The 22518-nt window shown below is 67.3% G+C and overlaps 1 protein-coding gene across 2 annotated transcripts; it reads left to right on the forward strand.

Moving 5' to 3' along the window:
• Nucleotides 1-10: 10 nt before the first annotated feature.
• LOC116437226 (spectrin beta chain, non-erythrocytic 1-like) lies at nt 11-22379 on the forward strand. 2 transcript variants are annotated; one of them, XM_032094826.1, is made up of 26 exons: nt 11-70; nt 1232-1472; nt 3553-3701; nt 5015-5194; nt 5754-5845; nt 6079-6159; nt 7486-7601; nt 7804-7916; nt 9185-9372; nt 9586-9703; nt 10193-10351; nt 10618-10920; nt 11015-11168; nt 11445-12618; nt 13202-13339; nt 14039-14795; nt 14888-15090; nt 15175-15265; nt 16040-16186; nt 16721-16984; nt 18974-19198; nt 19468-19557; nt 19859-20128; nt 20585-20715; nt 21515-21719; nt 21896-22379. In XM_032094826.1, the coding sequence occupies exons 2-26, from the start codon at nt 1295-1297 to the stop codon at nt 22373-22375; spliced, it is 6006 nt and encodes a 2001-aa protein (XP_031950717.1). In that variant the 5' UTR covers nt 11-70; nt 1232-1294; the 3' UTR covers nt 22376-22379. The 2 variants fall into 2 exon arrangements, with proteins under 2 accessions (XP_031950717.1, XP_031950718.1); XM_032094827.1 differs by having other exon boundaries at nt 5021-5194.
• The last annotated feature ends 139 nt before the right edge of the window (nt 22380-22518 follow it).

The following is a 22518-nucleotide window of genomic DNA, read 5'->3' on the forward strand; positions in this document are numbered from 1 at the left end:
CCCGCAGGCCCCGCCCCCCCGGGTGTGATGAGCTGCCGCGGTCTCAGCGCGCGCCGCGGCCGCAGCGCAGGTAAGGGGGGGGGGTGGGGGGGTCACACCTGAGGGGGGAGGGGGGCTCAACTGAGGGGAGACCCCCCCAAAACACCCCAAAACCACCCTCAGAACCACCCCCCCCCCGCCGCCCGGGGTCCCGCAATCCCCCGGCCCCTCAGATCCCCCCGCGCCCCTTTGTCCCCCCCCCCCCCCCCCCCCCCGGGCACTGCGGCAGCGGCTCCGCATCCCCGGACGGGCCCCCCCTCCCTCCAACGCTGTCCCTGAGGGGGTTTTGGGGACCCCCCCCCCCCCAAATCGGCGTGTTTGTGTCCGCCGGCCCCCCCCGGGCCCCCCCGCGCTGCGGGCGCTGATCCCCGTTAAGAGCATTAACGGGGGGGGAGCGGGGGGGGAGCGGGGGGCTCTGGGGGGGCTCTGGGGAGGCGGGGGGGGGGGCTTGGAGGAGTTTCGGGGGTCCCCGGGAGGAATTTGGGGCGCTCAGGGTTTGTTAGAGAGGATTTGAGGGCGCTCAGGGTGACCCGGAGAGTTTTGGGGAGGGAGCGCCAGTGATGGGGAGGGGGGGGGGGGGACTTGGAGGAGTTTTGGGGGTCCCGGAGTGGATTTGGGGGGGCTCGGGGGTCGTTAGAGAGGATTTGGGGGGGCTCAGGGTGACCCGGAGAGTTTTGGGGGGGGGGCTTTAGGGAAGATGGGGGGTCTTGGAGGAGTTCTGGGGGTCCCGCAGAGGATTTGGGGGGTCCCTGGGGGGGGGTCAGGGGGGATTTGAAGGATCTGGGGGGGGGGCTCGGAAGTCCTTGAAGAGGAGGGGGGAATTTGGGGGGGGGGTCTCTGCTGGTTTGGGGGGGTCTCGGTTTAATTTGGGGGGAGGGTCTTTACTGGAGGTGAAGTTTGTTAAAGGGTTTGGGGGGGTCTCTATTAATTTGGGGAGGGTCCCTGTTAATTGGGGGGGTCCCTGTTAATTGGGGAGGGGGTCTCTGTTAATTTGCAGAGTTCTTTATCAATTTCGGGAGGGGTCTCTCTCAATTTCGCGGGGGGGGGGGTCCCCCATCATTTAGGGGCCCCCCCCCTCATTAACCCCTCCTTCCCCGCGGGTCACTTTGCTGGAGGGGAGGGGGGGGGAGGTCACCCCCTCTGTGCCCCCCCCCAAAAGTGACCAAACCTCCCCCTCCCCCCCCTTTTCCAGCTCCCCCCTGAGCACCCCCAGAGCCGCCCCTCCCCCTAATTTTGGGGGTCCCCGAAGGCCACCATGTTGTCCCCCCCCCCCTACGACCCCCTGGAGCTGCCGAGGTTCAGCGACCCCCGCTGGGAGGGGGAGGGGGGCGCGGGGGGGCCCGAGGAGGAGGAGGAGGAGGAGGAGGAGGAGGAGGAGGAGGACGAAGGCTCCGCCCGGAGCTTCGAGCGCTCCCGGATCAAAGCTCTGGCAGGTACGGGGGGGAGGGGAGGGGGCACCCCAAAAATGGGCTGGGGGGTGGGGAAGGGGACCCCGAAAATGGGGGAAAAGGGCAGAAACGGGGGGGAAAAATGAGCAGAAAAGTGGAGGAAAAAGCATAAAAATGAGGGGGGAAAAGGCAGAAATGGGAGGGGGGAGAGGAAAAATTCCGGGGGGGAAGTGGAAAAATGGGGGGGAATGGGGAAAAAAAGGGGGTAAAACCCCCGAAAATTGGGGAGAAGTGGAGGAAACGGGGGGGGGAAGTGGAAAAAACGGGGGGAAAAGTGAAAAAAACGGGGGGAAAATGAAAAAAAAACGGGAAGTCCAAAATGTGGAGGGGAAAGTGGAAAAAATAGGGGGGAAGCGGAAAATTTGGGGGGAAAAGTGCAAGAAGTGTGAAGAAAATACAAATTGGGGTAAAAGCCCAAAAATCAGGGGAAAAGTGCAAAAAATGGGGGGAAACCCGAAGAAAAAGGCAGAAACCACAGAAAGAATGGGGAGAAAGGTTCAAAAATGGGAGGAGAAACCCAGAAAAGGGGGAGAAATGCACCAAAAATAAGGAGGACGCCGAGAAATGGGAATAGGGAGCCCTGGCATTTTGAGGAGGGCCAAAGAAATGGGGCAAAAAACCAAAGGAAGTGATGGAAAAGTGTCAAAAATGGGGGAAAGAGCCCCAAAAAATGGGGGAAAGGACCCAGAAAATGATGGGAACGGCATCAGAAATGTGCGAGGATCGCGAGAAATGGGCAAAACGGGGAAACGGATCCCAAAAATGGGGGAAATCCCCCCCAAAAATGTGAGGGGACGGCACAAAAATGGGGTGGGGGGGAAAAACCCCCAAAAAACCACACGGAGAAGGGCAGAAAAGAGGAGGAAACCCCCCAAAAAATACGGGGAGACCCCGAAAATGGGGATGGGGGAACCCCAAAGTCTGGGAGCGCTCCCTGAAAAAACGGGGACACCCCCCAAAAAATGGGGAACCCCCCCAAAAATGGGGACATACCCCCCCCAAAATGAGTGCAAAAATGGGGGGAACTCCCCCAAAATTCCCCCCAAAACCCCTCAATCGCCCCAACCCCCCCCCAGGACAACCCCCCGACCACTCCAATCGCCTCCACCCCCCCCCCCAAAACTCCTCCAACCCCCCCCCAGGACCCCCCCCCAAATCCTCTTAGCGTTAATCCAGCGCCGGCTGGCGCGGGGGGATCCCCCCCTCCCCCCCGGACCCCCCTCGGGGGGCTCCGACCCTTGGGGGGGGGCTCTGGGGGGGGTTTTGGGGGTCCCTGACCCCCCCCGGATGAGAACGAGAATGTGCAAATGGGGGATGTGGGGAGGGGGAGGAGGGGTTTGGGTGGGATTTGGGGTTTTTGGGGGGGATTTGGGTGGTCTGGAGGGATCTGGGGGAGTTTTGGGGGGGTTTTGGGGGTCCCTGACGCCCCCCCGGATGAGAACGAGGATGTGCAAATGGGGGATGTGGGGTGGGATTTGGGGTTTTTGGGGGGGATTTGGGGATTTTGGATGGGATTGGGGGGGGTCTGGGAGGGTTTTGGGGGGGTTTTGGGGGTCCCTGACGCCCCCCGGATGAGGACGAGGGTCTGCAAATGGGGGATGTGGGGAGGGGGAGGGGTTTGGGTGGGATTTGGGGTTTTTTGGGGGGATTTGGGTGGTCTGGAGGGATTTGGGAGAGTTTTGGGGGGGGTTTTGGGGGGGTTTTGGGGGTCCCTGACGCCCCCCGGATGAGGACGAGGATGTGCAAATGGGGGATGTGGGGTGGGATTTGGGGTTTTTGGGTGGGATTTGGGGATTTTGGATGGGATTGGGGGGGTCTGGGGGGGTTTTAGGGGGGATTTTGGGGGGGGTTTTGGGGGTCTCTGACCCCCCCCGGATGAGGACGAGGGTCTGCAAATGGGGGATGTGGGGAGGGGGAGGAGGAGTTTGGGTGGGATTTGGGGGTTTTGGGTGGGATTTGGGGATTTTGGGTGGGATTCGGGTGGTCTGGAGGGGGTTTGGGGGGGTTTTAAGGGGGGTTTTGGGGGGGTTTTGGGGGTCCCTGACCCCCCCGGGCCCCCCCCCAGACGAGCGCGAGGCCGTGCAGAAGAAAACCTTCACCAAGTGGGTGAACTCGCACCTGGCGGGGGGGTCGCACCTGGGCGACCTTTACAGCGACCTGAGGGACGGGCGGCTGCTGCTGCGGCTGCTCGAGGGGCTCTCGGGGGAGACCCTGGTGAGTGCGACCCCTCCCCAAAATCGGCGGCACCCCCCAGCCCCCTCCCCTCAACGGGATCCCTCCCCAAAATGAGGAGGTCCCTGTGGGGACCCCCAAATGGGGACCCCCAAATAGGGACCCCCCCCCCTCCCGGATGCTCTCGGAGGGAGGGGAGGGGGCTCCTGGTGAATGCGACCCCTCCCCAAAATCGGCGGCACCTCCCCAATGGGGACCCCCCAGCCCCCTGCGGGCCCCCCCAAACCCCAATTTCTGCCCCCCCCAGACCCACCAACCCCCCCCTTCCTGTGCCCGCCGCCCCCTCTGTGACCCCCCAAACCCCCCAGACCCCCCCTTTCCGTGACCCCCACCCCCCCAAACCCCCCAGACCCCCCCTTTCCGTGACCCCCACTCCCTCTGCCCCCTCCAAACCCTCCTTCCTGTGCCCCCAAACCCCCCCACACCCCCCAAACCCCCTTCCTGTGCCCCAAACCCCCTTCCTGTGTCCCCCAAATCCCCCAACCCCCCCAAACCCCCTTTCTATGCCCCCCAAACCCCCCCAGACTCCCTTCCTGTGCCCCCCAAACCCCCCCAGACTCCCTTCCTGTGCCCCTCAAATCCCCCCAGACCCCCTTTCTATGCCCCCAAACCCCCCCAAACCCCCTTCCTGTGCCCCCAACCCCCCCAACCCCCTTCCTGTGCCCCCCAAACCCCCCCAAACCCCCTTCCTGTGCCCCCCAAACCCCCCCAAACCCCCTTCCTGTGCCCCCCAAACCCCCCCAAACCCCCTTCCTGTGCCCCCCAAATCCCCCCAAACCCTCCTTCCTGTGCCCCCAAATCCCCCCAAACCCCCTTCCTGTGCCCCCCAAATCCCCCAACCCCCCCAAACCCCCCCAAACCCCCTTTCTATGCCCCCAAACCCCCCAAACCCTCCTTCCTGTGCCCCCAAATCCCCCCAAACCCCCTTCCTGTGCCCCCAAGCCCCCCCAAACCCCCTTCCTGTGCCCCCAAACCCCCCCCAAACCCCCTTCCTGTGCCCCCAAACCCCCCCCAAACCCCCTTCCTGTGCCCCAACCCCCCCAAACCCCCTTCCTGTGCCCCCAAACCCCCCCAAACCCCCTTCCTGTGCCCCCAAACCCCCCCAAACACCCTTCCTGTGCCCCCAAACCCCCCCGACCCCCTTCCTGTGCCCCCAAACCCCCTTCCTGTGCCCCCCAAACCCCCCCCAAACCCCCTTCCTGTGCCCCCCAACCCCTCCCAGCCCCCCTTTCCCGCACTCCCCGCCCCCCATCTCCCCCTGCCCTGCCCGGGGGGGGTCCCTGACCGCGCCCCCTCCCCAGCCGCGCCCCACGCGGGGCCGGATGCGGATCCACTGCCTGGAGAACGTGGAGAAGGCGCTGCGCTTCCTGCGGGAGCAGCGCGTGCACCTGGAGAACGTCGGCTCCCACGACATCGTGGACGGCAACCCCCGGCTGACCCTCGGCCTGGTCTGGACCATCATCCTGCGCTTCCAGGTGGCCCCCGGGACCCCCGGCGGGCGTGAAATGGGGCGGGGGGCACGGCCCGGATCCGCCCCCGGAGTCACTGTGGTCATTTAGGGGGTCCTGGATCTGCCCCAAGGGTCACTGTGGTCATTTAGGGGCTCCTGGACTCGCCCCAGGGGTCACTGTGGTCATTTAGGGGGTCCTGGATCTGCCCCAAGGGTCACTGTGGTCATTTAGGGGAGTCCTGGATCCACCCCAGGGGTCACTGTGGTCATTTAGGGGGTCCTGGATCTGCCCCAAGGGTCACTGTGGTCATTTAGGGGGTCCTGGATCCACCCCAGGGGTCACTGTGGTCATTTAGGGGGTCCTGGATCCACTCCAGGGGTCACTGTGGTCATTTAGGGGGGTCCCGGACCCGCCCCACGGTCTCAATTCTGTCACGGAGGTCCCCGGACCTTCCATAGGGTCCTTTGGGGTGGGAGGGGGGGGGGTCTTGCACCCACTTTTGGGTGGTCCTGACCCCACCATGAGGGTCCCAGAGCTGCTTTGGGGGTCCCTGACCCCGTTTTTTGGGGACCCTCCCCCCCAGATCCAGGACATCAGCGTGGAGACCGGGGACACGCGGGAGCGGAAATCGGCCAAGGACGCGCTGCTGGCCTGGTGCCAGATGAAAACCGCGGGGTGAGGGGGGCCTGGGGGGTCCGGGGGGGTCTGGGGGGGTCCGGGGGGTCCAGGGGAGGGTCCCAGGGGAGGCCGGGTGGTCTTGATGTGGCTGCTGGGAGGATCCTGGGGGCTCTATGGGGCTTTGGGGGGGCTCTGAGGGGACTCGGGAGGGACCTGCGGGGTCCTGGGGGGGTCCTGGAGGTTCCCAGGGGGTCTCGGGGGGTCTCTGACCCCCCCTCGGCCCCCCCCAGGTACCCCAATGTGAACGTGCAGAACTTCACCACGAGCTGGCGGGACGGGCTGGCCTTCTGCGCGCTCATCCACCGGCACCGGTGCGGGCAGGGGTCCCGGGGGGGGCGGGGGTCCCGGGGGGGGCAGGGCTGCCGGGGTCGGGGGTCCCGCTGTGGGGCGGGGCTGCCGGGGGGCGGGGGTCCCGGGGGGAGCAGGGGTCCTGATGGGGGGCGGGGGGTGATGGGGTTGTGGGGTTATGGGTCAGGGGTCTGGGGTCCGATGTGGGTCAGGGGTCCGGCCATGCCCCAGGCTGGAGCTGCTGGATGTGGGGTCCCTGTGGGGTCTGTGGGTCAGGATCAGTGGTCAGGGGTCAGTGGCTCTGGGTCAGTGGTCAGTGGTCAGGGGTCCGCTCGCCCCCAGGCCAGAGCTGCTGGACGTGGGGTCTCTGTGGGTCAGTGGCCAGTGGCTCTGGGTCAGTGGTCAGTGGCCAGTAGTCAGGGGTCAGGGGTCAGTAGCTCTGGGTCAGTGGTCAGTGGCTCTGGGTCAGTGGTCAGTGGTCAGGGGTCAGTGGTCAGTGGCTCTGGGTCAGTGATCAGTGGTCAGTGGTCAGGGGTCCGCTCACCCCCAGGCCAGAGCTGCTGGACATGGAGTCCCTGTGGGCTCAGTGGCTCTGGGTCAGTGGTCAGTGGTCAGTGGCTCTGGGTCAGTGGTCAGGGGTCCGCTCACCCCCAGGCCGGAGCTGCTGGACGTGGGGTCACTGTGGGGTCAGTGGCTCTGGGTCAGTGGTCAGGGGTCCGCTCGCCCCCAGGCCGGAGCTGCTGGACGTGGGGTCACTGTGGGGTCAGTGGCTTGGAGTCAGTGGTCAGTGGTCAGTGGTCAGTGACTCTGGGTCAGTGGTCAGGGGTCCGCTCACCCCCAGGCTGGAGCTGCTGGACGTGGGGTCACTGTGGGGTCAGTGGCTCTGGATCAGTGGTCAGTGGCTCTGGGTCAGTGGTCAGGGGTCCGCTCGCCCCCAGGCCGGAGCTGCTGGACGTGGGGTCGCTGTGGGCTCAGTGGCTCTGGGTCAGTGGTCAGGGGTCAGTGGTCAGTGGCTCTGGGTCAGTGGTCAGTGGTCAGGGGTCCGCTCACCCCCAGGCCGGAGCTGCTGGACGTGGGGTCGCTGTGGGGTCTGTGGGTCAGTGGTCAGTGGTCAGTGGCTCTGGGTCAGTGGTCAGTGGTCAGTGGCTCTGGGTCAGTGGTCAGGGGTCAGTGGTCAGTGGCTCTGGGTCAGTGGTCAGTGGCTCTGGGTCAGTGGTCAGGGGTCAGGGGTCTGCTCACCCCCAGGCCGGAGCTGCTGGACGTGGGGTCGCTGTGGGGTCAGTGGTCAGTGGTCAGTGGCTCTGGGTCAGTGGTCAGTGGTCAGTGGTCAGGGGTCCGCTCGCCCCCAGGCCGGAGCTGCTGGACGTGGCGTCGCTGCGCGGAGCCAACGCCCTCCACAACCTGCAAAGCGCCTTCGCCGTGGCCGAGCGGGAGCTGGGGGTCACTCGGCTGCTGGACCCTGAGGGTGAGGGGCTGGGGGGGTCCGGGAGGGGCCCGGGGGGGGAACTGGGGGTCCTCAAGGGGGTCTGACCCCCCCATAACCCCCCAGATGAGCGGTCAGCGCTGGGGGGCCACGAGGGGTCAGGGGGGTGGAGCTCCTGGGGGGGGGGGGGGAATTTGGGGTCCCTGAGGGGGGGGTTGGGGTCTGACCCCCCCGTGGCCCCCAGATGTGGCCGTGGAGCAGCCGGACGAGCGGTCAGTGCTGACCTACGTGGCCGCCCTGTACCACCACTTCTCCAGGATGAAGGCGCTGGCGGTGGAGGGAAAACGCGTCGGGAAGGTCCGGGATGGACACGGGGTGGACAGATGGACACGGGGGGATGGACGTGGGACAGGGGAACACAGGGATGGACACAGGGACGGGTGGCTGGAAAGGGAACAGGAGGAGGAAGGGGTGGACAGATGGACAGATGGACGGTCCTTGGCCGGCCGGACGATGGACAGATGGTGCTGGGGGGTGGGGACTGGACAGAATCCGCGGGAATGGGCGGGGGGGAATCAGGATGGGGGGAGGGGGATGGAGGGACAGACGGGGGATGGACAGAGGGGGGGATGGGGGATGGACAGAGGGGGGGATGGACAGACGGACAGAGGGAGGGACGGCCGGAGGGATGGATTGATGGGGGAGGGATGGAGAGGGAGGGGAGTGGATGGACAGGGGGATAAATGGACAGAGGGGCATGGGGATGGACGGATGGACAGATGGACAGACAAAGGGGTGGATGGACAGATGGAATGGATGGATCAGATGGGATGGATGGACAGGTGGACGGGGGGTGGATGGATGGACAGACAAGGGGATGGATGGACGGACGGATGGAGGGATGGATGGATGGAGGGATGGAGGAATGGATGGATGGAGGGATGGATGGACGGATGGATGGATGGATGGATGGAGGGATGGATGGAGGGATGGATGGAGGGATGGATGGAGGGATGGATGGACGGATGGATGGAGGGATGGATGGACGGATGGATGGATGGACAGATGGATAGATGGACAGATGGACAGTGATGGATGGACAGATGGACGGATGGACAGATGGACAGTGATGGATGGACGGATGGATGGAGGAATGGATGGATGGACAGACGGATGGATGGATGGACAGACGGATGGATGGACGGACGGATGGACGGATGGATGGAGGGATGGATGGATGGATGGACGGACGGACGGATGGATGGATGGATGGATGGATGGACGGATGGATGGACGGACGGATGGACGGATGGATGGAGGAATGGATGGACGGATGGATGGATGGATGGACGGACGGATGGACGGATGGATGGATGGATGGACGGATGGATGGACGGACGGATGGACGGATGGATGGAGGAATGGATGGACGGATGGATGGATGGACGGACGGATGGATGGAGGAATGGATGGATGGATGGATGGACAGATGGATGGATGGACAGACGGACGGACGGACGGATGGATGGACAAGGGATGGCCGGACGGATGGCCGGGTGTGAGCACGGACGGACGCCCAGCCGGCTGCGAGGCCGGACAGCTGGACACGCAGAGCCCGTCCGCAGGTGCTGGAGGCGGCGCGCGAGGCCGAGGGCCTGGCCGGGCGCTACGAGGCGCAGGCGGCCGAGCTGCTGGGCTGGATCCAGCGCTCGCTGCTGCTGCTCACGGATCGGCGCCTGCCCCGCGGCATCCCCGGCCTGCAGGGGCAGCTCCAGGCCTTCAGCGCCTACCGCACCACCGAGAAACCGCCCCGGTGAGACCCCCGGCCCTGGGCGGCCCCAGATGGGGCTGGGGGGCTCCCTAGCGGGGTTTGGGGTCTCCAGGAGGGGGTTTGGAGGGCCCCAAATGGGATTTTGGGATCGCCCCAAGGGGTTTGGGATCCCCCCCCAGTGGGTTTTGGAGCATCCCCGGGGTCTCAGGGTGGATTTTGAGGTCCCCCGGTGGATTTTGGGGTCTCCCGTTGCAGGTTTGAGGATAAGGGGTCCCTGGAGGTGCTGCTGTTCTCGCTCCGGAGCCGCCTCCGCGCCAACAACCAGCGACAGTTCGTGCCCCGGGAGGGGACGCACAGCGCCGACATCAACAGGGTGACGGGGACAGGGGGGACAGGGACGGGGTGACGGGGATGGGGTGACGGGGATGGGGTGACAGGGATGGGGGGTGATGGGGGTGACGGGGATGGGGTGATGGGGATGGGGTGGCAGGGATGGGGTGACAGGGATGGGGGTGACGGGGATGGGGGGGACAGGGACGGGGTGACAGGATGGGGTGACGGGGATGGGGGTGATGGGGGTGACAGGAACGGGGGGACAGGGATGGGGTGACGGGGTGGGGGTGACAGGGACAGGGGGTGACAGGGCCAGGGGTGACAGAGACAGGGGGGACAGGGACAGGGGGGACAGGGATGGGGGTGACAGGGATGGGGGTGACAGGGACAGGGGTGACAGGGACAGGGGGGACACAGCATCGACGTCAACAGGGGGCCAGGGCCAGGGGATGGGGAGGACACAGGGACGTGGGAGGTGCCACAGGTGCCAGGTGTGCCAGGTGGCCCGGGTGACGCCGGTGTCCCGCAGGCGTGGGAGCGGCTGGAGAAGGCGGAGCACGGCCGGGAGCTGGCGCTGCGCTCGGAGCTGCTCCGGCAGCAGCACCTGGAGCAGCTGGCGGCGCGGTTCCACCGCAAGGCCGCCCTCAGGGAGAGCTGGCTGGGGGACAACCAGCGCCTGGTGGCACAGGTGACACCCGGCACCCCCCGCTCAGGCACCCCTGGGACCCCCCCAACCAGGGACCCCCCCTCACCCCACTTTTCCTCCCCTTTCCCCCCCCCCTAGAACAATGCCGGGGGTCCCTGGGGTGTCCCCCCCTTTTATCCCCCAGGGTGTCCCCTCCCTTTCCCACCTCCTGACCCCTTTTCTCCCCCCCCCCAAAGGACAATTCCGGGGGTCGGGGGGGGCCCGGGGTGTCCCCTCCCCTCACCCCCCGGTTCTCCCCCCCCCCCCAGGACAATTTCGGGGGGTCTCTGGGGGGGGTCGAGGCCGCGCTGCGCAAGCACGAGGCCATCGAGAGCGACATCGCCGCCTACGGCAGCCGCGTGCGCGCCGTCACCGCCGTGGCGGCCGAGCTGGAGGCCGAGCGCTATCACGACATGGGCGGCATCGCGACACGGCGCGACCACGTGGTGTCGCTGTGGGAGGCGCTGCGGGCGCAGGTGGCGGCGCGGAGAGAGCGGCTCCGGGCGCACCTGGAGCTGCAGCGGCTCCTGCGCGACCTGGAGCACCTGATGGGCTGGATGGAGGAGATGGAGGTGGGGAGGGGGCCGGGGGGGAGGGGGTGGGATCCCCTCGTGGGACCCCTCCCAGCCCGGTGACCCCCCCGGTGTCCCCCTCCCGGGTTCCCAGGTGCGGCTGCAGTCGCGGGATTTCGGGCAGCACCTGAGCCAGGTGGACGATCTGCTGCAGATCCACGCCCTGGTCGAGGGGGACGTGGCGGCCCAGGCCGAGAGGGTCCGGAGTGTGGGGGCGGCGGCTGAGAGATTCCTCGGGGAGGGGGGCGGTGAGTGTCCCCCCCAAACTGCGACCCCCAAAATTGGGATCCCCGGGATGCCCTGGAGCCCCCCAACTCAGGGACACCGGAATCCCGGGACCCCCACACACCTGAGACCGCCCCCCTAAACCGGCACCTCCCAGAAGCCCAAAATGGACCCCCAAACCTCAAGACCCTCAGGAGCCCCAAAAACTGAGACCTCTGAACCCTGGGACTTCAAACCCTGGGATCCCCGACCTCTGGGACCCTCCCCCAACCCCGCTGACCCCCACCCGTGCCCCCCAGGGTACCGCCCGTGCCCCCCGGAGCAGCTGCGGGCCCGAGTGGCGGCTCTGGAGCTGCGCTACCGGGGGCTCTCGGCGCTGTCGGGGCAGCGGCGGCTCCGCCTGGAGCGCTCCCGGCGCCTCTGGAAGTTCCTGTGGGACGCGGGCGAGGAGGAGGCCTGGATGCGGGAGCAGGAGCGGCTCCTGCGCTGCCCGGAGCTGGGCCGGGACCTGCCGGGGGCCCTGCGGATGCTGAGCCAGCTCGAGGCCATCCGAGGGGCGCTGGGGGGACGCGCGGGGCCGCTGGAGCAGCTGCTGGAGCGGGGCCGGGAGCTGCTGGCGCAGGGAGCCCCCGACGGAGCCGCGGGATCCCCGGCGGGATCCACGGGAGCCAGCGCCGGACCGATGGAAGCCACCCCTGGATCAGCGGGAAGCGCAAAACCCGCCGAATCCACCGCTGGAGCCGCCGCCAAATCCCCGGGACCCCCGGCACCCCAGGACGCATCCTCGGGACGCGCTGCTGGACCCGTGGAATCCCCCCCCGCATCCACGGAGGGCCCCTCGCCGTCGGCCACCAGAGCCGCGGATCGCCCCGACGGGTCCGCGGAACCCCCTGAGGGGTGTCCGGAGCCCAGTCCCGGCTGCCCGGACCCCGCGGCCGCCGTGTCCCGCCGGATCCGGGAGCTGGAGTCGCTCTGGGCGGCGCTGCCGGCGCTGGCCCGGGCCCGGGAGCGGCGGCTCCGTGCGGCCGCGGGCCGGTTCCAGCTGGACGCGGAGGCGGCCGAGGCCGAGGCCTGGCTGGCGGCCGCTGCCCGGCGCGTGGCGGGGCCGGAGCTCGGCCACGACGAGCGGTCCGCGGGGATGCTGGAGCGGCGGCTGCGGGAGCTGCAGGACGAGATCCGGCGGCGCGGGCCGGCGCTGGCGGCGCTGCGGGAGCAGGCGCTGCCCGCCGATGCCGCCGACCTTCCCGACGTGGTGCCGGGGCTGGCGGAGCGGCTGGCGGAGCTGGAGCGGCGGCACCGGGAGCTGGAGGCGCGGGCGGAGCTGCGGCGCCTGGAGCTGCGGGACGCGCTGGGATTGTTCGCGGCGCGCAGCGAGGCCGATGCCTGCGCGCTCTGGGTGGGCGAGAGGGAGCAGTGGCTGCTCTCCATGGAGATTCCCGAGCGGATCGAGGACCTGGAGGTGGTGCAGCAGCGGTGAGCGCCCGGGGTTCCCCGTGCCCGCGGTGCTGGGTCGGTAAAAATCCCGGAATTATTCCCGGGAAGTCTTGGAGTCAGTCAGCCCCGCTGGGATTCCCCCAGTGCGGCTGTCCCGGGAATATTCCCAACAATACACACGGTCGCCCCGTTATTCCTGGTATTCCCGGTGTTCCCTGAATTCCTGCCTCTGCCGCAGCGTTCCCAGTGTTCCTGCTGTTCCAGTTTCCCCAGGATTTTTGCTTCCAACATCCCAATATTCCCCGTGCTCTCTGAATTCTCACCTTGACGTGAGATATTCCCGGTATTCCCAGCGCTCCCAAAATCCCCACCTCCAACACTTATCACAGTATTCCCAGCGCTCCCGGTATTCCCTGAATTCCCACCTCCAGCGCAGGATTCCCGGAATTTCTGGCATTCCCAGGATTTTTGGCACCCCCACCTCTGGCACGGTGTTGCTGGGGTTTCCGTTGTTCCCTGAATTCCCGGCTCCAGCTCGGCATTCCCAGCACTCCCAGTGCTCCCAGTACTGCCGGTATTCCCCGTATTCCCGGTATCCCGGTCATTCCCGGCGCTCCCGCAGGTTCGAGACGCTGGAGCCGGAGCTGGCGGCGCTGGCGGCGCGCGTGGCCTCCGTGGGCCGCGTCACCCAGGAGCTCCAGGGATCCGGGGACAGGAACCGGGAGAGCGCCCGGGAAACGTGGGAGCAGCTCCGGGACAGGTGGGGGCGGGCCCGGCTGGGTCATTCCGGGCAGGAATCGGGGGTGGATCCGAGAAGGGAGGAGTTTTGCGGGCTGGGATGGATTCTCCGGGCAGCTTTGAGGATGCCTCGGGCAGTCAGGGATGCTCCAGGGATGGGCGTTCACTCCAGGATGCTCTGGGGAGGGATGGATTCTCCAGGCTGGGATGCTCCAGGCGGGGATGCTCCGGGCTGGGATGGATTCTCTGGGCTGGGATGCTCCAGGGATGGATTCTCCAGGCTGAGATGCTCCAGGGATGGATTCTCCAGGCTGGGATGCTCCAGGGATGCAGGGATGGATTCTCTGGGCTGGGATTCTCCAGGCTGGGATGCTCCAGGGATGCAGGGATGGATTCTCCAGGCTGAGATGCTCCAGGGATGGATGCTCCGGGCTGGGATGCTCCAGGGATGCAGGGATGGATTCTCTGGGCTGGGATGCTCCAGGCGGGGATGCTCCACGGATGCAGGGATGGATTCTCCAGGCTGGGATGCTCCAGGGATGCAGGGATGGATTTTCTGGGCTGGGATGCTCCAGGGATGCAGGGATGGATTCTCTGGGCTGGGATGCTCCAGTGATGGATTCTCCAGGCTGGGATGCTCCAGGGATGGATTCTCCAGGCCGGGACGCCCCGGGCATTCCCCGGGCTCTGTCCCACCGTGCCCCGATCCCGCCCGTGCCAGGTGGGAGCGGTTCCGGGCGCTGTGCGAGCGCAAGAAGGCGGCGCTGACCGCGGCGCTGAACATCCAGAATTTCCGCCTGGAATGCCACGAGACGCGGGGCTGGATGCGGGAGAAGACGGCGGCGATCGAGGCCACGCGGGCGCTGGGCCGGGACCTGGCCGGGATCACGGCGCTCCAGGGGAAGCTCTCGGGGATGGGGCGCGACCTGGACGCCATCCAGGGAAAGCTGCGGGAGCTGCGGGCCGAGGGCGAGAAGCTGCAGGGGGAGCAGCCGGAGCGAGCGCCCGAGATCCGCGAGGGGCTGGCGGGGCTCGAGGCCGAGTGGGACGCGCTGCGCCGCTGCCACCGGAGCCGCGAGGAGTCCCTGGGCCAGGCGCGGCGGCTCCAGGGCTTCCTGCGGGACCTGGCGGCGCTCCAGGCCTGGCTGTCCCGGACACGCGCGGCCGCCGGCTCCGAGGACGTCCCCGCGTCCCTGGCCGAGGCCGAGGGCTCCCTGCGGCAGCACGAGAGCCTCCGCACCGAGATCTCGCACTACGGCGCCGATTACCGGAGCGCCCGCAGCGCCGGCCGGGAGGTGACGCGGGGACAGACGGACCCGCAGAGCCTGTCCCTGCTCCAGCGCCTGGAAGCGCTGGACGCGGACTGGGAAGAGCTGGGCCGGGTGTGGGAGAAGCGGCAGCGGCTCCTGGCCCAGGCTGTCGCCTTCCACGTGTTCCTGCGGGACGCCAAGCAGGTGGAGGGGACGCTGGGGAAGCAGGTGAGGGGGGATCCGGGGCGCTCCGGGGAATCCCGGGGCTCCGGTGCCGTCCCGGTCCCGATCCCGGTCCCGGTCCCAATCCCGCTCCGCAGGAGCACACGCTGGCCCACACGGAGATGCCGGGCACGGTGCCGGGTGCGGAGGCGGCCGTGCGGAGGCTGGAGGAGTTCCTGGCCGCGCTGGACACCGGCGCCGAGCGCGTCCGGGCGCTCACGGACACCGGGCGGAAGCTGCTGGACGAGGGCGGCGTCCACGCGGAAAAGGTGCGGGAGACGGTGGAGTCGGTGGAGAGCAGGTGAGGGAGACCCGTCCCAGTTTGTCCCAGTCCCGTGCCGTCGCCTGGGAATGGGGTCTCTCACCCGCCTTGGCCCTGGCACAGGCACCAGAAGATCCGGGAGTCGGCCCAGGAGCTGCTGGGGCGGCTGCGGGATAACTGGGAGCTGCAGAAGTTCCTGCAGGACGGGCAGGAGGTGAGACGGCATCGGGACGGGATGGGATGGGATGGGATGGGATGGGATGGGATGGGATGGGATGGGATGGGAAGGAGAACACAATGAGCTGGGATGGGATTAGGATTGAGATCAGGGATCGAGATGGGGTTAAGATGTGGATGAGATGAGGATGAGAACTGGGCTGGGATGGGACTGTGGGAAGAGGTCCTGACCTGTGTCCCCCATCCCATTCCAATTCCCGTCCCCGTTCCCATCCCCGTCCCCATCCCTGTTCCCGTTCCCATTCCCGTTCCCATTCCCATTCCCATTCCCATCCCCGTCCCCACCCCCGTCCCCGTTCCCATTCTGGTTCCCCGTTCCCGTCCCCGTTCCCATTCCCGTTCCCATTCTCATTCCCGTCCCCGTTCCCATTCTGGTTCCCCTCCCCGTCCCCATCCCCGTCCCCATCCCCGTCCCCATCCCCGTCCCCATTCCCGTTCCCATTCCCATTCCCATTCCCATTCCCATCCCCGTCCCCACCCCTGTCCCCGTTCCCATTCTGGTTCCCCGTCCCCGTTCCCATTCCCGTTCCCATTCCCATTCCCATTCCCATCCCCGTCCCCACCCCCGTCCCCGTTCCCATTCTGGTTCCCCGTCCCCGTTCCCATTCCCGTTCCCATTCCCATTCCCATTCCCGTCCCCGTCCCCATTCCCGTTCCCATTCCCATTTCCATTCCCATTCCCATTCCCATTCCCATCCCCGTCCCCACCCCTGTCCCCGTTCCCATTCTGGTTCCCCGTCCCCGTTCCCAGCTGACGCTGTGGCTGAACGAGAAGCTGCCGGTGGCCCGGGACGTGTCCTACGAGGGCACGCGGGACCTGCAGGGGAAGTGGCAGAAGCACCAGGCCTTCGCCGCCGAGCTCGCGGCCAACCGGGGCTGGCTGGAGGCGCTGGAGAAGGTGGGAACGGGGGAAAACAGGGGGAAAACGGGGATCCAGGAGGGGGGCGGCCCTTGGAAAAGGTGGGATACGGGAGGGGGGGGTTGAGTCACAAAATTCCGCGGGTCCAACCTCAGCGATTCCGTGGTTCCGTGGGCCCAGCCTTAATAATCCCGCAATTAAATGGGTCCAACCTCAAAAATTCCATGGCTCCAACCTTGACATCAACAATTTACTGATTTTTTCGGGTCCAACCTTAACAATTCCGTGATTTTGATCCGACCTGGGTGGTTCCATGGGTCCAACCTCAACGATTCCACGGGTCCAACCTCAACGATTCCACGATCCCGTGGGTCCAGTTTCAACAATTCCGTGGTGATTCCACGGTTCCGATCTTCTGATCCCACAACCCCACGGGCCCAACCTTGATAGCGACAATTCCATGATTTTTTTGGGTCCAACCTTAACAATTCCATGATTTTTTTGAGCCCAACCTCGCTGGTCCCACGGGCCCAACCCGTAACTCTGTGCCGCCGTTCCCGTGTCCCCCCGCAGGATGGGGAGCAGCTGGCGCGGGCGCGGCCGGCGCTGGCCGGACAAGTGACCGCGCCCCGGCAGGAGCTGCGGGCGCTGTGGGCGCAGGTGGAGGCGGCGGCGGCCGCCAAGGGCCGGGGTTTGGCCGAAGCCGCGCGCGCCGAGAGCTGCGCCCAGGCCTGCGCCGGACTCCGCTCGTGGCTCGCCGGGGTCCGCGCCCAGCTCCGCTCCGGCCACTGCGGCCAGGACCTGACCAGCGTCGGGGTGCTGCTCACCCGGCACCAGGTCAGGGGGACGCCGGGGAAGGGGTGGGGTCAGGGAATGGGAATGGGAATGGGGGGGCGGGGGGAGGGGGGCGAAGGTTTGGGGTGAAGGTTGGGGGTGTGGGGCTCAGGGGCAGGGTTGGGGTACGGCTTTTGGGGTGGGCTTGGGATGCAGGTTTGGGATGCTTGAGTTTTGGGGTGCAGGGTTTGGGGTCCCCAGGTTGGGGGGGGTGGGTTTGCGGTGCAGGTTTGGGGGTGCAGGTTTGGGGTGCAGGTTTGGGGGTGCAGGGTTTGGGGTGCAGGTTTGGGGGTGCAGGTTTGGGGTGCAGGTTTGGGGTGCAGATTTGGGGTGCAGGTTTGGGGTGCAGATTTGGAGGTGCAGGTTTGGGGGTGCAGATTTGGAGGTGCAGGGTTTGGGGTGCAGGTTTGGGGTGCAGGTTTGGGGGTGCAGATTTGGGGGTGCAGGTTTGGGGTGCAGATTTGGAGGTGCAGGTTTGGGGGTGCAGGTTTGGGGTGCAGGTTTGGGGTGCAGATTTGGAGGTGCAGGTTTGGGGGTGCAGGTTTGGGGTGCAGGTTTGGGGTGCAGATTTGGAGGTGCAGGTTTGGGGGTGCAGGTTTGGGGTGCAGGTTTGGGGGTGCAGGGTTTGGGGGTGCAGGTTTGGGGGTGCAGGGTTTGGGGTGCAGGTTTGGGGGTGCAGATTTGGGGGTGCAGGTTTGGGGTGCAGATTTGGAGGTGCAGGTTTGGGGGTGCAGGTTTGGGGGTGCAGGTTTGGGGTGCAGGTTTGGGGTGCAGATTTGGAGGTGCAGGGTTTGGGGTGCAGGGTTTGGGGTGCAGGTTTGGGGTGCAGGTTTGGGGGTGCAGGTTTGGGGGTGCGGATTTGGGAGTGCAGGTTTGGGGGTGCAGGTTTGGGGTGCAGATTTGGGGGTGCAAGGCTTGGGGTGCAGGGTTTGGGGTGCAGGTTTGGGGGTGCAGATTCTGGGGTGCAGGGTTTGGGGTGCAGATTTGGAGGTGCAGGGTTTGGGGTGCAGATTTGGGGGTGCAGATTCTGGGGTGCAGGGTTTGGGGGTGCAGGTTTGGGGTGCAGGTTTGGGGGTGCAGGTTTGGGGGTGCAGATTTGGGAGTGCAGGTTTGGGGTGCAGATTTGGGGGTGCAGGGTTTGGGGTGCAGGTTTGGGGTGCAGGGTTTGGGGGTGCAGGTTTGGGGGTGCAGGGTTTGGGGTGCAGGTTTGGGGGTGCAGATTTGGGGGTGCAGGTTTGGGGTGCAGATTTGGAGGTGCAGGTTTGGGGGTGCAGGTTTGGGGTGCAGATTTGGGGGTGCAAGGCTTGGGGTGCAGGGCTTGGGGTGCAGGGTTTGGGGTGCAGGTTTGGGGGTGCAGATTCTGGGGTGCAGGGTTTGGGGTGCAGATTTGGAGGTGCAGGTTTGGAGGTGCAGATTTGGAGGTGCAGGGTTTGGGGGTGCAGGTTTGGGGGTGCAGGGTTTGGGGTGCAGATTTGGGGGTGCAGATTCTGGGGTGCAGGGTTTGGGGGTGCAGGTTTGGGGTGCAGGTTTGGGGGTGCAGGTTTGGGGGTGCGGATTTGGGAGTGCAGGTTTGGGGTGCAGATTTGGGGGTGCAAGGCTTGGGGTGCAGGGCTTGGGGTGCAGGGTTTGGGGTGCAGGTTTGGGGGTGCAGGGTTTGGGGTGCAGATTTGGAGGTGCAGGGTTTGGGGGTGCAGGTTTGGGGTGCAGGGTTTGGGGTGCAGATTTGGGGGTGCAGATTCTGGGGTGCAGGGTTTGGGGTGCAGGTTTGGGGGTGCAGGTTTGGGGTGCAGATTTGGAGGTGCAGGTTTGGAGGTGCAGATTTGGGGTGCAGGGTTTGGGGTGCAGATTTGGGGGTGCAGATTGTGGGGTGCAGGGTTTGGGGTGCAGGTTTGGAGGTGCAGATTTGCGAGGCAGGGTTTGGGGTGGGGGGGATTTTGGGGTGCAGATTCTGGGGGATCCCCCGGGGGTCGCTGAGCCCCCGCGCCCCCCCAGCTGCTGGAGACGCAGGCGGCGCTGCGGGAGCAGGAGGTGGGGGCTCTGCGGGCGCAGGCCGGGGGGCTCAGCCCGGGGCACCCCCGGAGCGCGGGGGTGCAGGAGCAGGTCCGGGACCTGGAGCAGCAGTTCCGGGAGCTGCGGGAGCCGCTGCAGGAGCGCGGCCGGAGCCTCGCGGCCGCCAGGGAGCTGCACCAGTTCCGCAGGGACCTGGAGGACGAGCTCGTGAGTGGGGGGATGCCCCCGGGAACCCCCCCCCAGGGCTGTCACTGACCTCTGGGGCCCCTGGTCCCGCGTTCCCGATCCCAAATCCCTGATCCCCACCAACCCAAATCTCCTCCTCAATCCCTGACCCCCAGTCCCTGATCCCCTCCCATCCCTGTCCTCACAGTGTCCCGGACCCCTGGTGACCCTGACCCCCAGTGACCCCCAATGACCCCCAGTGACCCCCCAGTGACCCCCAGTGACCCCCCGCTGTCCCCCCATGTCCCCAGCTGTGGGTGCAGGAGCGCCAGGCCCTGGCCGTGTCCACGGACCACGGGAAGGACCTGCCCTCGGTGCAGCTGCTGCTCCAGAAGAACGAGGTGGGTCGGGGGGGGTCTCCAAACATCCCCCTCTATCCCCTGTGACCCCCAGAGACCCCCCTGGACCCCCAGGACTCGCTCCACGACCCGGGGGGTCCCACAGATGTCCCTCCCTCTGACCCCCCCAGAGGTTCTCTGGCCCACCCCTGCCCCCCCAGAGACACCCCCGGCACGTTCTGTGGCCCCCCCCGACCCCCCGTGTACCTCCCATTTCCCCCACAGACCCCTCCTAGACCCCCCAGACCCCCAATCCCCCCCCCCAAGCCCCCCCTAACCCCGCTGCCCCCGCGTTCCCCCGCAGACGCTGCAGAAGGAGCTGCAGGGCCGCGAGCGCCGCGTGACGGAGCTGCTGGAGCGGGGGGTCCCCGGCTCGGGGGTCCCCGGCTCGGGGGTCCCCGGGGGGGTCCCGGCGCTGCGGGAGGCCTGGCGGGAGCTGCGGGCGCAGGCGGCGCGGAGGCAGCGGAGCCTCGAGGCCGCCTTGGCCGCCCAGCGCTTCCTGCGTGACGCCGCGGCCGCCGAGGCCTGGCTGGGCGAGCGCGAGCTGCACATGCTGGCCCAGGACAAGGCCAAGGTGCGACGGGGCCTGGCCACCCCCTGGGGACAGCAGGGTGGCCCCGCTTCGGCTGGGGTGGGGCGGGGGAAGGGGTTTATAGGGGGGTTGGGGTGTCCCAGGGGGAGCAGGGGGGGCTGTGGGGGTCTATGGGGGGTCCCAGGGGGATTGGGAGGGGTCTCTGGGGGTCTCTGGGGGTTCCCAGGGGGAGCAGGGGGGGCTGTGGGGGGTCTATGGGGGGTCCCAGGGGGATTGGGAGGGGTCTCTGGGGGTCTCTGGGGGTTCCCAGGGGGAGCGGGGGGGGCTGTGGGGGGTCTATGGAGGGGTTCCAGGGGGGTCCCGGGGGAGCAGGGAAGCTGCTGAGGGGGTCAAGGGGGCTGTGGGGAGGGGTTTGGGGGGGTCACAGGGGGAGCTGGGGGGTCTCTGGGGGTGGGGACATGGCTGTGACCCCCCTCCCGTGCCCCCCGGTGTCCCCAGGACGAGCCGGGCGCCCAGGCCATGCTGAGCCGGCACCTGGGGCTGGAGCAGGAGCTGCGCGACTACGGTGGCACCGTGGAGCTGCTGGCCGAGCAGGGCCGGGCCATGGCGGCCAGTGGCCACCCCGACGGGTGGGGACAGCCTGGGGACACCCCCGGCACCGTGGGCATGGTCCCTGTGTCCCGTGACACCCCTGTCCCAGTGCTCGCTGTCCCCTGAGATCCCTGTGTCCCCTGTGCCCGTGTGCATTGTCTGTCCTCTGATGGCCCTGTGTCCCCTGACGCTCCTGTCCCCTGTCCCCGGGGTGACACCACTGTCCCCTGTCCCCTGGGTGACATCACTGTTCCCTGTCCCCTGGGTGACACGGGTGATGTCCCTGGGGTGACACTGCTGTCCCCTGGGTGACACCGGTGATGTTTCCGGGGTGACACCACTGTCCCTGTGTCCCCTGGGTGACACCGGTGATGTCCCTGGGGTGACATCGCTGTACCCCTGTCCCCTGGGTGACCCTGATGATGTCCCCTGGGTGACACGGGTGATGTCCCCTGGGTGACACCACTGTCCCTGTGTCCCCTGGGTGACACTGGTGATGTCCCCTGGGTGACACTGCTGTCCCCTGGGTGACATCGCTGTCCCCTGGGTGACACTGGTGATGTCCCCGGGGTGACACTGCTGTCCCCTGGGTGACACGGGTGATGTCCCCAGGGTGACACCGCTGTCCCCTGTCCCCTGGGTGACACTGGTGATGTCCCCTGGGTGACACTGCTGTCCCCTGGGTGACACGGGTGATGTCCCCGGGGTGACACCAGTGTCCCCTGTCCCCTGGGTGACACGGATGATGTCCCCGGGGTGACACCGCTGTCCCTGTGTCCCCTGGGTGACACTGGTGATGTCCCCGGGGTGACACCGCTGTCCCCTGTCCCCGCCCAGCGAGCGGCTCCGTGCCCGCGCCGCGCAGGTGCAGCGTCTCTATGCGGGGCTGTGTCACCTGGCCGGGGAGCGCAGGGCCACCCTGCAGGGCCACCACCGGCTGTGCCAGCTGCGCCGGGACCTTGATGACCTGGAGCAGTGGATCTCGGAGCGAGAGGTGGTGGCGGCGTCCCGGGAGCTGGGGCAGGACTTCGAGCACGTCACGGTGAGGGGACACGGGGGGCACGGGCACAGTGACACTGAGGAGTCCCCGTGTCACCTCAGTGCCAGGTGGTCCCCAGGTCATCCTGACACTGGGGGGGCCCCGTGTCCCCCTGTCACCGGGGGTGTCCCTGTCCCCGGCAGTGCCCCCTGACCCCGGCCTGGCCTGTGTCCCCGCAGCTGCTCCGGGACAAGTTCCGGGAGTTCTCCCGGGACACGGGCGGGCTGGGCCAGGAGCGGGTGGACGCGGCCAACGCGGCGGCGGCGGCGCTGATCGCCGGGGGCCACCCCGAGCGCGCGGCCGTGGCCCAGTGGCAAGCGGGGCTTAACGAGGCCTGGGCCGAGCTGCTGGAGCTGGTGGCCACGCGGGCGCAGGAGCTGGCGGCCGCTCACGACCTGCAGCGCTTCCGCCGCGACGCGCGCCAGGTGCTGGCGCAGCTCCGGGACAAGGCCCGGCAGGTCCCCGAGGAGCTGGGCCGGGACCTGCGCGCGGCCGAGGGGCTGGAGAGGCAGCACCGCGCCTTCGAGCACGACGTGCAGGCCCTGAGCGCCCAGGTGAGGGGACACGGGGGACGCAGGGAGGGACAAGGGAGGGACAGGCCGCGGTGCAGCAGGTGGCTGCGAGCCGCATGCGTCACCTGTCCCACGTCCCACTCTTGAGGCGACTGCAGTGCAAGAGGTGCCTGTGAAGGGACACGTTCCGTGCCACACGTGTCACGCCTGTCCCCTGTCACTCCTGTGCGGTGAGGAGGGGGATGTGTGCCATGTCACAGCTGTCACACGTGTCCCGTGTCCCCTGTCCT

Source organism: Corvus moneduloides, chromosome 34 (genome assembly GCF_009650955.1).
Source record: "Corvus moneduloides isolate bCorMon1 chromosome 34, bCorMon1.pri, whole genome shotgun sequence".
Taxonomy (NCBI): domain Eukaryota; kingdom Metazoa; phylum Chordata; class Aves; order Passeriformes; family Corvidae; genus Corvus; species Corvus moneduloides.

What these genes read in the sequence shown, in the direction of transcription:
- LOC116437226 (XM_032094826.1), top strand. Translation starts at nt 1,295, where the DNA reads ATGTTGTCCCCCCCCCCCTACGACCCCCTGGAGCTGCCGAGGTTCAGC. An exon ending in ACCAGCGCCTGGTGGCACAG is followed by an intron (nt 10,352 to 10,617) that starts GTGACACCCGGC and finishes CCCCCCCCCCAG; the next exon opens with GACAATTTCGGGGGGTCTCT. An exon ending in ATTCCTCGGGGAGGGGGGCG is followed by an intron (nt 11,169 to 11,444) that starts GTGAGTGTCCCC and finishes CGTGCCCCCCAG; the next exon opens with GGTACCGCCCGTGCCCCCCG.